Source organism: Lagopus muta, chromosome 2 (assembly GCF_023343835.1).
Source record: "Lagopus muta isolate bLagMut1 chromosome 2, bLagMut1 primary, whole genome shotgun sequence".
In the NCBI taxonomy this organism is placed as follows: Eukaryota; Metazoa; Chordata; class Aves; order Galliformes; family Phasianidae; genus Lagopus; species Lagopus muta.
In genome coordinates, this window is record NC_064434.1 from 81,289,673 (window position 1) to 81,305,364 (window position 15,692).

General features: G+C 38.6%; 2 protein-coding genes across 3 annotated transcripts in view; both read right to left on the bottom strand.

Annotated features, from left to right (window-relative positions):
- Nucleotides 1-2,259: 2,259 nt before the first annotated feature.
- Nucleotides 2,260-11,544, bottom strand: LOC125689172 (potassium channel subfamily K member 16-like). The gene is made up of 5 exons (XM_048936037.1): nt 11,332-11,544; nt 9,016-9,130; nt 8,326-8,492; nt 5,986-6,151; nt 2,260-4,843 (listed from the first exon to the last, which is right to left on the bottom strand). Exons 1-5 carry the CDS (start codon nt 11,542-11,544, stop codon nt 4,659-4,661), a joined length of 846 nt encoding a protein of 281 aa, XP_048791994.1. The 3' UTR covers nt 2,260-4,658.
- A 2,478-nt stretch (nt 11,545-14,022) lies between these two features.
- The window catches only part of KIF6 (kinesin family member 6), a 141,757-nt gene continuing 140,087 nt past the window's right edge, over nt 14,023-15,692 (bottom strand). Inside the window, exon 21 of one of the 2 annotated variants that reach the window (XM_048935128.1) lies at nt 14,023-15,018. In XM_048935128.1, the coding sequence (XP_048791085.1) occupies nt 15,002-15,018 (17 nt within the window). In that variant the 3' untranslated portion in view covers nt 14,023-15,001. The remainder of the gene's footprint in view (nt 15,019-15,692) is intronic. The other variant, XM_048935127.1, reaches the window with a different exon arrangement.

The following is a 15,692-nucleotide window of genomic DNA, read 5'->3' on the forward strand; positions in this document are numbered from 1 at the left end:
TGAGCTCACCCCGCTATGCCCACTGGCTATGTTCATTCATGCCACATCCACACTACTGTTGAACACCTCCAGGGATGGTGACTGCACCACATCCCCGGGCAGCCCATACCAGCACCTCACTGCTCCTAATTTTTCCTAATACCCAGCCTGAATTTCCTCGACACAACTCAAGGTCATTACCTCTTGTCCTATCACTGTTAAGAGGCTGATCCCCACCTTGCCACAACCTCCCTTCAGGCAACTGTAGACAGAGACAAGGTCTCCCCTGAGCCTCCTCTTTTCTGAACAATCCTAGACAGTGCTCAAACATGTATTGCAGCACTGGGACAGGTCTGCTAAAGTGTTGATGTTTTCTGGGGGATGCTTTGGTCTGTGTATCATAAGCTCACGGTCTTTCTGATAAGATTCAGAATTGCACATGCAAGGTTCTGCCAGCATAAGACTGACAAAGTTTCACTGGTAAAACACTGTAAGATGTACCAATTCCTGCTCAGGATATGTCATCAACACAGACTAAAAACAAACAAGCAAAAAACCAAAGTACTTGCTGCTTAATTTTGCCTTTTCAACATCTTCATTACTGAATGATGCATAAACTGAAAAAAAAAAAAAAAAAAAAAAATCCCACAAATAATACACCAGAGAAAGAAAAGATATAAAGAAACTGAAAAGCAGATATACTGTTTTCCTTCTTTCAAGATACAGAAGTAGAGCATTTTCACATTATAACCACATTAAAATCAGTTTGTATAAAGCACACTACTACATAGAACGTATCTGACTAATGTTTACACTCAAATATTGTAAAATAAATTACATACAAGGCTCAGGGTTTGCAGCTGTAGGACTGCATGAAAACCCAGGGCATCGGGCATGTGCTTGCTAGAAGGGATCTGGGGGGAGGAAGAGATTAAAATTCACAGTATATCTTGGAAGAATGACATAACATTTTAACAAAATGTCTGGTTAATTTTCATGACTATTCTCAGGAATGTCACTTTGCAATTAGTAAAAGTATTGTACAGGGGTTGCTCCAAAAGTAATGCCTCCTATTTTTTTGTGTTGGCCCACAGCATCAGGGACAGATGTTGGTAATATGGCAGAAAAAAGTTGAACCTTCCCACAAATATCCCATAACATGTTGTTGCCATGTGACAGATGGCAGCAGAGGCACAGTCTGACACAAAGGCATCTGACATGAAAGTATGTATGAAGCAAAGGTGTGTCTGAATTCCTCAGTGTGGAATGACATGAAATGACACCCACTGGCATCTTCTGATACTTGATGAACATTTCTGGAGACCAAACAGAGGATGTGAGCGTAGTGAGGCAGTGGGTTGTGCATTTCAGCAGTGGTCACTTCCACTGGCACAGAAGTTTATGATTCCAGCATGCAGGTTCTTGTTCATTGCTGATAAAAATGCATAGCTATTGATGGTGACTATGCTGAAAAATAGTGTTTTGTAACTGAGAATTTGCTCGTTCAACTAGTTTCCATGGAAATAAATAGCAGGCATTACTTTTGAAGTGACCTGCATACATCTGGAAGGGATACACATATGTTAGCCTTCTAGTTTACGTTGAGTGGCTCAAATATCTGCAGATGATGATTTTGTGCTGTCTGGAAGGTTACAATGCATTGGCGGATGAGGAAGGGCTTACTTGGGTTAAAGGATATGTATAAACCTGAAAGGAGGTTTGATTTTTGCCCTGTTCTGTTTGTGATAGTCGCTTAGTACAATGTGCTGCTCCTCGACTTCATCAATGGGATATTGGCACTGCTTCTGCCACAGGCTTCAAGGCTGAGCAAATAGGCTTCAGAAGTGCTGGTGTTCATGCAGTTAAGCTGAGCATCTCATAGCTGGTTGTGCAAGCTCCATTCTGCGTAGGGTTGCACCACAGGTAAAGTGAGTTGTTAAAGGAACAAGAGTCTTGTTGAGCACTCCTCTGGCTCTTGGTAAGCGCTTACAATCACACAGTTCTTCCACAGATTATCTCTCTTAGCTATTCAGATGATGCTTGTTGACCATCTTTTTGTTAGAGGATGGGTATTAAAGCACTTGATCCATCCATGCACAAAAACTGGGCTAAAACTTCCAGCAGTGTGTATCTCAAAGAAGCATGATTATGGATATGCATGACCCTAAGGATTTCAGGATCTTGAAAAAATTGAGAGCATGCAAGAATTTTTTGTCACTTCCTTAATGCAGTATCTTCTCTCTCTCTCTTCCCCTCCCTCCCCCCCACAACGTGGCCATATGCTATTTTTTTCTTTTTTTTCTGGTGTTTTTTTGGTTTTATTTTTTCATTTATTGAGTCTTCTGGCAGGCAGCTTGTGAATTACTGTAGCTACTGTCAGCCTTGCTAAAAGCAGTAGAAGCAAAAATTTCAGAAGGTAGTCTCATCATGCTGCTGCTTTGCAAAAGCAGTACAAAGTATAGGAACAATTTGGGGGGTGAGGTAAAATGAGCTCAAACTCTGTGCTGTTGGCTGTCAACTAAGAAAGGTTTTTACAAACTCTTTGCCAGTAAGTAGTCCACACATGCTTTGTTTCTCTGATAAACCTCATTATCACTTTTTATGGCATGCAACATGTTATAAAACAGTTTGTATCATTACCTTTAGACTACCGCATGTTTTATGGCTGGCTGTGATTAGATAAAGCAAGGTGGCATGGAAAAAGGAGAGGTGAAAGAAACTGACCGGATATGAAGGTCAGCAGAATTTAGCTTTGGCTTTCACACAAGTGGGCCAGAAGTGTCTTATGACACAAGAGAGGTATAGGGTATAGTGATGGTGATGATGCTATCAAGTGCCTACACAAACATTATTGCTAAGAAGAGAGGATATTGAGAATGTATGTTTCTCAGGAGATTTGTGAAGATACAAAAAGCCAGACAGGATAAAGCTGTATGCTACCAGGCTACAAAGAAAACTGTTGCACAAATTTATGGGAACTGTTGAGGAAGATCAGTGCAGAGACTGAGATAAAATCTGTGAAGTAAGTAGTGGTAAGATGTGAAGGAAATCTCAGATGGATAAGCATCTGAGAGCTCAGTTTTCAGATCAGTTGAATAAGATATAGATGGCATTCTTACATGCTGGCATTTCAGATTTGATATCCAAGCTGCACTGAGCAGGAGTCAGTAATTAGCACTGCAGAAAGCAAACAAGCACTGAGCCAGATGCAAGAGCCTGCTGGACTCTCCTCAGAAGTGAAGGTCTAGGACAGCAAGTATGTGAGAAGAGATTTGTAATCTACACACAAGTATCTACACGTTTTATGGACAATTCCCTAAAATGAAATATCAAAATATCTGCTGGAATGTTGACATCTGATATTACTGTAGCCTGCCAGCCAAAGACTACCTTGGGGTTAGTCTGCATGCCCAGTCATATTTCATTCACACTTTACATTAAAGTTCCACTTAACGTGAATTTTAAATGGATTAGTTGGTGGTTAATAAGACACACTGAACAAATAGCAGCATGTACATTATTATAAGCATATCCACAGAAGGTGTTAGTGATGATTACAAACAATCTAGTATGATGCTCAGAATGAACACGCAATTGCTTAATCAAGTTTCCACAGCTTACTTAATATGAAGCATGACTACAGTTTCATATCTCAGCGGCAAGCCTGCTATGAGCTGCCTGGGCAAACTTCTGTGGATTTTTTGTCTCTCTGGAGATGGCTGCTGTTACTTTTGGCTTATGATAACTGATAAAAGCAATCTCTCTGTTCCACTGCCAATGCTACATGAATGACTGAGGATCAGATTTAACACAAGAGCCTATCAGCCTTCTTTAGAGGTAAATGAACAGCATCAGTCCTATACTGTGCATGATAGTTCTTCACTGAACTAGCCCAAGAAAATGCAGGACTGTAATAATAGTGATCTGACTGGAAATAAGGAAGTTTGTTTGCACTGACATTTAGTTTAACGTATTGTTTTCAGGTACCTGTGAAATGAACTCTGGTAAGGACCTTCTCTGACCTGTCATTTAACTCCAAATGGAAGCGTAACAGTTTAGCTGGTGCTGGACAGACACAAAAGATCTACACAATTTAAGAGAGAAGCATGTTAGCTCAGGAATGAAAGAAATGTTATCATTTTACATGAAAACCTCTAGTTTTAGATGATATCAAACAAATCTTAACTGAATGGATGCCATTAAACAGGTGGTCTTTGCCATTGTTATCTCTGGGGTTATCTTAGTTTTCTAATTGGAAATGAAAGAGGACTTCAGAACCTGACTTTGTCCACCAGTTATTCTTAATGACAACACTTCTCATGGGAACTGGGAGGCACTCACCTTGGATTTTTTGAATATGAATGACTGTAAGATCAGGATTTTGATACTAAAAGGGAAAGGGCAGTAATTGATTATTTCAAGGGAAGTTGCCTTTGTTGGGAGAGAAGTACAAAATGAATCTGGGACAGTTGCTTTACCATGCATGCTTACTTCTCTGAAGGTCTTAATTGACTGATGCCTTGACTGTGTGTGTAAAAGCTTCTTCCTCCAGAAACTGTCTGCAACATGTACTTTTAACCTTAATCCACAGAGCTTCCTTAGTGTGAGATGCAGATGAAAGGTGCTCCCTCAAGACTTCTCTATGTACTTTGTTCACGTGGATCCTGGTCTGCTGGGGTTCATGGTTTGTCTGGGGATCCTTCTGTCAAGCTCAAGTCAGGCTTGTGCCACTTGAGCTGAAGGAATTTTTCCATCAAATGAGCTCCCACGTTGAAGACCAAGGCCAGCCAGGCCAAGCCAAAAACAATCCAAATTGCAGTTAGACTTCTGTAGAGTGGGATGTAGTGCTTGTTTGGGTTTGTGCCTGAAAAATCCAGGAAACCTTACGTGTTAATCTTCACTGCTTTGGTCTGATAGACAACACACAAAGTCATAACTTCCCCTTCCCCACACAGATGTATAAACTTAGCAAGTTTGTGTAATTTAGGGGCATTATTATTATTTTTCCTCTTGCTCCAAATCTCAGGTTTAGCTTTGAAAAGTTGGCATAAAATCTCTGGAGCTAAGGCTATATAATAAAAAGAGAAAAATCTAAAGTTAATCAGAACAGAACAAAACTGAGTGTTTCCAACTGCTGACAAAGAAAAAAACATGCTAGAAATCTACTGCTGAATCTACATTAGCCAAATTTTACTCAAGCAACCCGCATGAGATCTCATCTGATTTTAAAATATTTGGTTTTGTATCACAGGGATGTACGCATTACCTTTTGTATTGTGACATACTTCATTAGCCAGCATTCAGAATCATTTGGAGTATACTGTTTGGAAAGCGCAGCCATTTTAAGTGCTTATGGAAATGTTAACCCCTGGTTTGGTATTTACACAAAATGATTAATTGGTGCAGCTGATATTGATGCAGGACTGCACCACAGCCATCCATTTAGTGCATTGAAAGATACCTCATATGTATCTACTGCTAAGTTTCAGCCTAGATCTTTGAAGACTACATACTCTCACAAGGGTTCATTTATTTCCACAGCTCTCTAGGGGTTGTTTGTAATGTTCTTCCCACTGTCAGTACTGAGAGTTTCATATTTTACAGATTTTTGTATTGGGAATGGTAGGCACTTGCTGAAACAAATAACTGTTAGGAGAGGATGTCTCAAAGACTTCAGAGATTTCACTCATATTCCAGCTGTCACCCATGGATTGCATTCATACCAATTTGGGTATAGTCATTGTTGAATGAGTATTCAGTGTCATACATCAAATGAATATAGTGACTTTCAGCTTAGCTGCTTAAAAGAAAGAATGCCCATGCCACATATTACCTCATTATTATCAGCACTCTCTCTCTCTCATACCATATTTACAGGGAAATAGTTATCTATACTCTCTGTACTTAGGCTTTCACTAGAATACCTAATATCAACAAACTTCCTCCCACTGAGGTGAGAATGTGGGCAAAAAGATAAAATTTAACCATGTGTATCCTCATTATTACCTACTACATAGTCTCCAAATCCAATTGTGCTCAAGGTGATGAAAGTGAAGTAAAAGCCTTCTCCATAGCTCCAGCCTTCTACATAACTGAAAACCAGTGGTGGGAACACTAGAAAAAGCAAGATCCCTGCAGTCAGGAAGACAGCCATGGCCAGTCTCTGAACCACCTGAAGGATAAAGGGAAGATATCAGCTAAACAGCAATGAGCATCTGTCAAGTGGAAATTTCTGGGTCTGTTTTGCTCTTAAAGCACAAACCTACTCCTGCTGGGAGCTGTGTCCAAAAAGAGAAGGATAAACCAATGCTACTGTGAACTACATGCTGACCTTGCTGTTTATCTTTCACATAGACATTGTACCCTAAGTATATATCTCAAAAATGGGAAAAAAATAAAGATGTTTTAAAGCTTTTTGCAATGAGTTTTGAAGTGTGCTTGAGTCATATTTTCAAAATTACTATAGCAACCATAGGAGTGAAATGTTCACTTTACTTTTTCAATTTAAATGGGGATGCTCTTGTAATCACTTGGATCCGGCCTTTAAGGAATAGCACCAAGCTCACGATACAAAGATTGGCAAGAACAAATTAGGATTCTCTATGCTGTGACTGCTTCCAAAGATTTATAAAGTGGCTTGCAAGAGCTCAGCCAAAAATATGTTTGGATGAAATTTGAATGAAGTCAGTTTGCCTGCTCTTATTTTAAACTTAGAAGCATTCAGAGCAGGGCTGTTTTCTGTCAGCACAGAGTAGATCTGTGTCTCTCATTACAAACGTCTGTCTTTTGGGAGATGTTAAGGCCTGCTAAGTTACAACATATGTGGCTGCCCAGATAGATACACGGAATGGTCATGGACAGGGGAATGTCTCAGTGGTTTTATCTAAGGAGTGAGGACCAGGAACTCATGGGTAACCACGGGACACAGTCGTGGCTCTGGTGAACTTTTGACTAGTGCTGCACAGTCTGATGGAAACTCATGGCAATCGTTTAACTTCATTCGCGAAGCATTTTGAGGATTACTTATCAACATGTTGTAGTTGATCTCTGTTCTCATTTTAGCTTATTACAGAAGTGTAATTGCATTCAATTAGATAATGAAGATTGCATAAAGCTCTGAAATTCACAATGTTACATACTGTCCTGGCTTTTGGGAACTTTCTAGTAGCAACATACAAGGTAGAGGAGAGTAAGTCAGGAATGAAGAATTGATTTTAATTGATTTCCGAAAGCACAATTAAATTGTGTTTATAAGGAGGTGAAATGGTTTCCTAGTAGCAGCTCTTCAGAGTGAAGAAGCAGGTAAAGCTCCAAAGCTTCATCTGTTCGTAGGAGTTCTGTCAAAAATTGAGTGATAACTGAAGTTTTGAAAAAGAAAAAAATCACATCCCTAAATTGCAATAAAAATCTCAGGAAAGATCCAGATATACTAGCATTCCACTTGTGGTGGAAGAGCTGCATGTATCTGAGGAACAGGCATAGATAAGGCAGTTAAGAAACGTTTTGCTTATATAAATTAACTGCATTTGATGGTACCTATATATCTTCATCAGAAAATCTTTCCCTGTGTAGGTAAAGAACGCAGTAATTCAGTGACTTATACAAATGAGGAAGAGGAAAAAAAGACACATGAGACAAATCTGAAATGTTTCAAAATATCTAACATACCTAATCACCCTTTTCAGTATCTAAAGGGATCAATACATTGAACCTTTTACTCAGAAATGTGCACTAACTTTGTTACAAATGACCTTCACATATTTCATATTATCAGTGTTTCCCGTATTCCAATACATCTGGACTAATTCAGTGACTCACTAACAAACTGTAACTACAGAGAAGGATGGCTTATTTACATTAAAAAAAAAAAAAAAGAAAAAAAAAAAGGAAGGAAGTACTAAATTACTGGCACAATCAGGAAAGGTAATTCAAGCCAGATTAGCAGGCCAATAAAAATAAGTTGTCTTTGCACAATGTAGGCCTAGATTCTGGGTTAGATACGAGCATAGGCTAGATAATAAGAGCTTAATTCAGCAATGTGTGTATATGAATACGTTCTGCTAAGTCACCAGAACTTAAAGACCCTGCTCAAAACTGAGGCTATGCTTGCTTAACAGTTTTGCTGAATCAGCATTTAAAAATGCAAACCTGGAGTCCCTCAGGAGAAAGCAAATTACTATAAAGCTCTCATAGATAAATATAGCATATCAATTTTCTGATATAGAAGGCAATGTTTACATCAAAAAGATGTGAACACACTCAAGGAAATCCAAACTGGTAGCTGCACTAACTCTCTGAGAAAATAGTTTCTATTAGTGGGGAAGAAATAATAGATTCATTCTGTACCTGGTCATGGCCTGGCTTTTGCACCCATCTTTCCAGAGTAATCAAATGAGCATTGAGACCTTTCCCCAACTGGTTAAGGAAGGCCAAGTTGAGTGGCACTCCAAATAAGGCATAAAAAACACAGAAGACCTGTCCTGCCACTGTGCTGGGGGACCGGTTACCGTAGCCTGGAACAGAAGAAAAAAAGAGCTACAAGAAAAGGTTTCATAGTTGGTCTGCAGGCCATCATTTCTTGGGCTTGGAAGCTCACTTTCATTAAGCTTCAAGGATCTGGAGGCCTATGATTTTGCATAGTGAATTCTGCCTACAAATTGCTATAGCTTATCATAGAGCCCTGCGCATTCACTACTACTAAGAGAACATTTAATATGGAAAATTCCTAACAAATGCCATGATTTCCCATAAGTCTGATTTGGTAGTGAATGCAACTGAGTACTTCAAAGCGACCTCAGAATTTGCTGTACATGTACACAGTCATATCACACATACCAAAGAGGCACTTGGCCATTTTTGCAGGTTTAATATGATGAATGCACAAGAAAAGGTATTGTCTGAAACACATAAGAAAATATAACCTGCAGTAATCAAGATCATCTTGTAGGTGTATTCTGTACACTCATTTTATTTTTCTCAGGGATTTGCAGTACAGCTAGAGGAAACCCCAATTCACAAGGAAAGAGAGTACCTCACCTATAGTAGTGACAACAGCTCCTGCAAAAAAGAAAGAATTGCTGAAGTCCCAGTTACTGGGATTCGTAGAGTTTTGTTCTGGGTTGACCCCTTTTTCCAGTGCTTCCATGAGGACCTGAGGCAGAAGAGGTCAAAGGGAGCAAAGATGAGCCACACATTACACATCAACAGGAAAAAAGTCAGAAAAAAATACAGCAGATAAGTAGATATTACTTTCCATCTTGAGCAAGCAGAGCAGTAAATAGTGCAGATAACAGGGCAAGCTTAAGTAAAATGACCTGAGAGAGTCTTATGCTGATGTAGCAAAACTCTGAAATAGAGCTGGTCGTGAACTTGAACTCTTATCACCAGAGAACTGGCCACTGAAGTAGAATCAGTTCCATAACTACTCAAAGGCTAAGGGGAGAAGGATGAAAGGAGTCTCTGGGATCATGAAACTTAGAATATAAAGTGAAGTTATGCCTTAAAAAAAGACATATAAATCCTTTCCTTCCCTGGTGTAGTCATTTTATTCCAAATTTAAATTTGGGCATGTGTAAATACGTGTTTGTACTGGTGGTGAAGGGTATGAGGAGCATGCTTGTTTCATCTTTGTCCATGTAAATACTAGTGAGGATGAATTACTCTTTTGGCTATGAGTTCCCAGTAATTTTTAATCAAAATCAAGATTCCTGTGGTCTGGAGATTAGCTGCTCCAGATAAGTCTTAACAGATGATCAAACTGCTATGTGCAAAAGAGATCTAGCTCCTGGTGTATCAAACATCTTATTAGCTGCCTTAATGACTAATGTGTTTCTTTGTTCTCCCTGAGGATTCCTCTGAATGAAACAGGTTGCCATCTGCATAGTGGCTGGAATTTCAAGAACCTCTTTTTTTCTTAGATGTCACTTTTAAAGTCCACATCACAAACTTCATAACTTTGCCAAATGCCTCACCAGCACATGAACACTCACTTTTTAGGCTGGAACCTGTCATGATGGGCAGGTTTCCTTAACCATACAGTTAAAATGTACAGTGAAAAAATTGTTCCCCTGCATTAGTTAAAGATGTAATCTGGAAAGAATTCAATTCCTTAATATTAGTAAGAGCTGGACAAATTTCCTAAGAGAGATTATAAATGATAGTGAGAGGGGACCCCCACTTTCACTTGGAAGGTTAAGTGCTGAGTACGCTAAGGCTTGGTGCACTGTGTATGATAATTTGGTGCCCTCAGCTGGTTTTGTCTGGAACAACTGACAAGTGAAATGTATCTGATTCAGCTGCGATGCAGCAAAATGCAACAGTCTGAGTGGCCTGGCAGGGCTAAGGAAAGCACCACTGGAGGAAAGAGAATCTGGACATCTGTGAATCCTCCCTAAGCTTTCTAGAGTACCAGAGATTTAACTAAGCCTTTTAATTCTATAAAGCATCCAAGTGTGGTTTAGAGTGAGATTCAGAATCTTTCTCTTTACTGTCATTACCACAGAGGGAAGAGAAGGACAGGTAACTCCAACGACTAATGTAGCTGGAAAGAAACAGGCATGTTTTCAGGCATACAAGTTCTGGAAAACTCTAGTTGTTTTTTGGACAAAGCCAAATATTCCATAAGAAATATGGAGTCATCAGATCATTGCCCTTGTAGACAGAGTTCAGATCCCTTCTGATCCCTTTTTGATTGGAAGTTCACTGTTTCCTCAGATCCATTTATTCTTCATGAAGAAAGTGATAATTCAAGGATTTTTTGCCCAAATCTTATAATACTAGAATAAGAGAATTTGTCCATAATAATACCAAGTAAAGGCTTGCAATTCATCTCCAGCCTTTGAGGAATAGATTAAAATGTAATTGAAGATACTATTAATTGACAACCCATACTGAATAAGAGCTAAGAGCTTTTTTGCACTTATTGACAAATTACACAGCTTCTGGTGGATGCATTCATGGGCAATAGACAATCTCAGGTAGAAAGAAAGGGCAGAATTTGCACAGGTTTGGGTAGAAGTACCTTAGAAGGAAAACCTACTTTTTGTGAGCTTTTTCTACCCATGCAAAATTCCCTGCAATAATTAATGAGAGGGCTACAAACCATGAAGTTAAAATTATTGTAAGGTAGCATGAAGGTTCATCAGCAGTTTCTCATTTTTGGGGTGTTCATGAATATGTTAAAATAAAGTGATACATGAAAGGGCTTGAGAAAATATTGCCTTTCTGCTGGATAGTTGGTCCTCTAACATCGTGGACAGCAGAAAAAATTATGACATGCTTGGCCAAAACAGTATCATTGCTTCTAGCAAAAATAATGCCTGAGCCAAAATAATGCAAGCCTGTTCCTCTTACCTGTATGAACTGCTCCAGGGCTTGCCTGTCCAAGCACGTGTAGTTCTGCAGGAACTTGAGCTTCTCCAGGTGGAACTGGTACCGAGAGTGGGTTTCTGCCTGCTTCTCCAGCAACTGGAACACCATAGCACCCAGGAGGAGGTAAAAGAGATACCCTAGCACCAGCAGTGGAGTCCAGCTGATCTGCCAGTTGGGTGCTGTGAGGAAGGGCATGCTGCTGCTGCCAGTCCTTGGTTAGTACTTACTAGTTTACGCTCACAGGATATGTACTACCCTGGCCACCCAGAAATCATTTACCAATGTTCCCAGCTACTGTGCTGGAGATCTTTTTAACAGAAAATACGGGTAACATGCCCATAAAAATGAGACTAACAGGCAATTTTTACCCTTCCTCATCTTTTCTCTATCCAAAATAGAGAATATTTATGACTTAATAAGTATGTAAATCATAGTATCTTCCTCTTATGAAAACAATTTTATCCAAAGATCTCAGTCAAACAAATGAAGCTGGACACAAGCCCTCTATGACAGATACTGTCTTCCAGGCTGGGAAGCTGAAATAAAACTAGCTTAATGACTTACCCATTAAGTGATATGAATATAGAGCCATGAAAAGACTCTGAGAGTACTGACAAACAAAGCCTTACTCTAAACACTGGACTTCCATACAAGAAAACACTATAAACTCTCCGGTTACAACAGAATCTCCAGAACTAAGAAGACTATGGAGCTGAATAAATGCAACATTCAATTGCAGCCGTCTGTACCACACAAACAATGCTGGTAGCAGTGAAAGTAGTGATGAAGTTCATAAACATCCCGAAAAGCCTAGTCACAAAACAGTTTCTCTTTCTTTTTTTACCCTAAAAAGATCAGCCCCCTCACTGCCTTGTCTGATAATCCTCAACTCTTTGTCAGATTCCACACTTGAACACCCCTTAGTCCATGGAGTTAGGAAAGGAACCACTCATGCTTGCTGCTTTCAGTGTCTGTATTTCCCATTTTTATCCACATATGAAAGGGGGGAAGGGGCTCAGGTTAATCATTAGCTAAAAAAGTATTGGAAGCTCACTCATGGGAGCTTCAATGATTGTCATGCTCTGAAAATTAGCTGGGCTAGCATATTCTTTGTAGGAAGACCCTTAAAGCTAGAGTCATCCATGCCAAACTGCTTCTGAAAGAAAACACACACACATAGACTCACGATGAGAAGGCTACGTGGCTAGGACTGCAAGTCTGTAAATCTCCCTTCCCATTAAAAATTCTGAATGCAGATATCCTTCCTTTTGATCAGGATTGTTTTTTACCTGTCTTCAAACAAGACATAATGCTCAGAGAAAACAACTGAAAAGAATGTTTCCCTTCTTATCTTCTGGGAAATCCCCTGCAGCATCCATCTGAACCGAGTTTTTAGCCACATCCCACCCAGAAGAGAAAGACTGATTGGCAACAGAAGGCCTCTTGTCACTGTGGACAGTGAAGGGTATGTTGGGCAACTCCTAGAAGGTCTTTTAATTTGTTCAGGATCATTCTGTTGCTGTGGCTAGAGAACAGAAAGAAGTAAGAATAGATGTACGATACACAAGGACTCAAACCTTGGTGCTTTGCATAGTTTTTCTTAGATTAAACGAAATGTAGTAACTAGAAGCTACAGTGGCATTGATATGTACTAACTTTGTGAACCAAACTGCTTTGAAGCAACAGAGATATCCAATCTATTTATTACTGATGGAAGACCTTTTCATAGCTGGCACCGGCGGTGACTGAAAATGACTTTAGGAGTATCCAGAAAGAACTATATGCTGTCTTCTATAATTAAAAGATACAGCTTGTTGTTCCATTCCTTGAGAAATATTAAGGGTAAGTGAGCTTGAGATATTGCACAACAGCCTGTAATACTAGTAGAGCTCTCTGTTGAGAGAGCCAGATACTTGCGTTATGGCTTATAAGACCAACTTCTAGCAGTCCAAGAGAATGCCTTCTAGTTTTCTGGAATGGATGCAAATATATGCACATAGCTGGTCTAAGACAGATTCCCACAGTTGAAGTATATTTCTAAAGGTACTAAACTAGGAAGTTATTAATGAATAAATAAAGCATTGAATCTTCTCTATGTCCCCTTCTGCTCTTTCTGTCAAGTTCAACAAGGCAGTCTAGCTGAGGCATTTAGAAGCCAGAAATATTGTGCCTTAAGGAAAAAGACTTAAATTTAGGATTCTATTTTTCTGAAGGTTTTGAAAATGGAGATACTAAAATTGTCAGGTTGTGCTTACTTCTATACTTCAGGTATTCCTACTTCAAGTATTGCAATGTTGGCAGTGTACCCTGTTTGTATGGCTGAGTGAAATGATTTCGGATGCAAAAATTCAGGGACTTATTTCTTCTTCAGGTTATGTACTGTAGCCTGAACAACTTGTACATGAAAATACTGAATTGTTTTGAATTTGCCTTGCTCCTTAGTACAGAGTTAAGGAAATAATAAATATGGATAGCAGAAAACTGAGTGCATTTCTTCAGGCACGGCACTGCCATTTGGCAAGTTTCTACTTCTCATTTTGTTCTCACTCCAGATTTAAGACAGTAATTTTTATTTACTGCTTTACAATCACATAGGTGAAAGCATGGAACATTTTCATTTTCAGGTAAAGGTTGCCTTATTGGTGAGCAAACATTACAGGAAGCAAAACAGAAAAAAATATTAGGAGAAGATATATTGATTTGTTGGCCCATGGCGTTGGCATTAGAGCAGCAAAGGTTGAACCTTCCCACCAATATTCCATTGCATGTTGTTGCTGTGTGACAGATGGCAGCAAAGAAGCAGTCTGACACAATGGCGTCTGTTAGGGAAGTGTGTATGAAGCAAAGGTGTGTCACTGAATTCTTCCACATGGAAAAAAATGGCACCCACTGACATTCATCAATGCTTGCTGAACATTTCTGGATACCAAACGGTGGATGTGAGCACAGTGAGGTGGCTGGTGGTGTGTTTCATATGAAATAATTCTGGAAATTTTGAATTGTAGAGGTTATTTCCATTAAAAATTAACATCATATTACAATATTCACATTTCAATAATCAGGTATTAAAATTATTACGTATTGGGTACAATTAAAATCAGCAGAAGATCTCAAATTATTTTTGTAACATTTTTTAACCCAGAAAATTTTTTTTTCAGACATCTCTAGATGCCAAATAGATGTAATTTATAATGCCTTATGCAAATCCATGCAAATAAAACCAGTTGATTTCACCTGATTTCTTTGCAAGCTTCCAGTATATACATACCAAAGGAGGTAAAAAAAACAACAACATTCAATCAGTAGAAATATCTATTCCCCAGATTAAAAATGTAGAAGAACATTAACACATTAAATAAATTTAACCTCTATAAAACTGACAATAAGTTCCCAATAAACAAATATATTTGGCAAAATCCTGATTATTTGTTCTAGTTTTACTTAGTTTTAATGCAAGCTGCTGAAACCAAACACAAATATTCAAATATAATCCCCTGATGAAATGGATTTTTGCTGTCAAATACAAGTCACTTTTATATCATTGTACTTAAATCTGTACATCCAAAGATGCCATTTCTTCTCAGAAGAGGAAGGTAAAGAAGAAAGGTCATCAGCAGATTCTAAAAGGAAACAGTGGACTGCCACAAGAACTTCATTTGTTTCCCAGGCCTGAAAGGAGATAAAAAATTTACTAGGCTTTGTTTTAGAATATCTCATCAGTTGAAAAAATAATTTCACTCCAGAAAAGAGAGGAAATATAAGATAATTTAAAACTTTTAAGATGAAAAAAAATAGTTTTCTGTATTTTCATTTATATTCCTTAAGACCAAAAACAGCAACAAAACAGTAGAGCACTTTGTAAAAGATTTTCAACTCAGTTGTTAGCAGTTCTTTCACAATCTCATCAATACCCTGTGGATATATTTGCTTTAATTCATCTCTAGTTAAAAAACAAACAGTAACAACCTACAAGAACTGAGCAAATCTTTTCTGAGATCTCTCATTATTTCACCCGTGTTTCCGTCATTAAGGATATCAAGCATTCCTGTGCTTTCTGTTTATGATACTTATTTTCTGTTCTATTGGCTTTGGCACACATTTATACTTTTTTATTTCATTTTTTTTCCAGCTAATGTAAAGTGGGGCCCTCAGTTTGCTTCTAAGATACTGATACAACTGTTTGAAAGACTCAGGATTAAGAAAGGCAACAACAAAGGAAAGAGAAGTATGTTGAGATTTTTCAGACCTATCAGATTTTGGTTTGGCTGAACCTATGCTTTCTCAAGTTGTTTCCTGCATAGCACTTTATATGTAATAATAATTCCAGGAGCACATACACTTGC

What these genes read in the sequence shown, in the direction of transcription:
- LOC125689172 (XM_048936037.1), bottom strand. Translation starts at nt 11,544, where the DNA reads ATGCCCTTCCTCACAGCACCCAACTGGCAGATCAGCTGGACTCCACTG. An exon ending in AGCTGTTGTCACTACTATAG is followed by an intron (nt 8,493 to 9,015) that starts GTGAGGTACTCT and finishes CTTCTGTTCCAG; the next exon opens with GCTACGGTAACCGGTCCCCC. An exon ending in ATTTGGAGACTATGTAGTAG is followed by an intron (nt 4,844 to 5,985) that starts GTAATAATGAGG and finishes TGGATTTTTCAG; the next exon opens with GCACAAACCCAAACAAGCAC.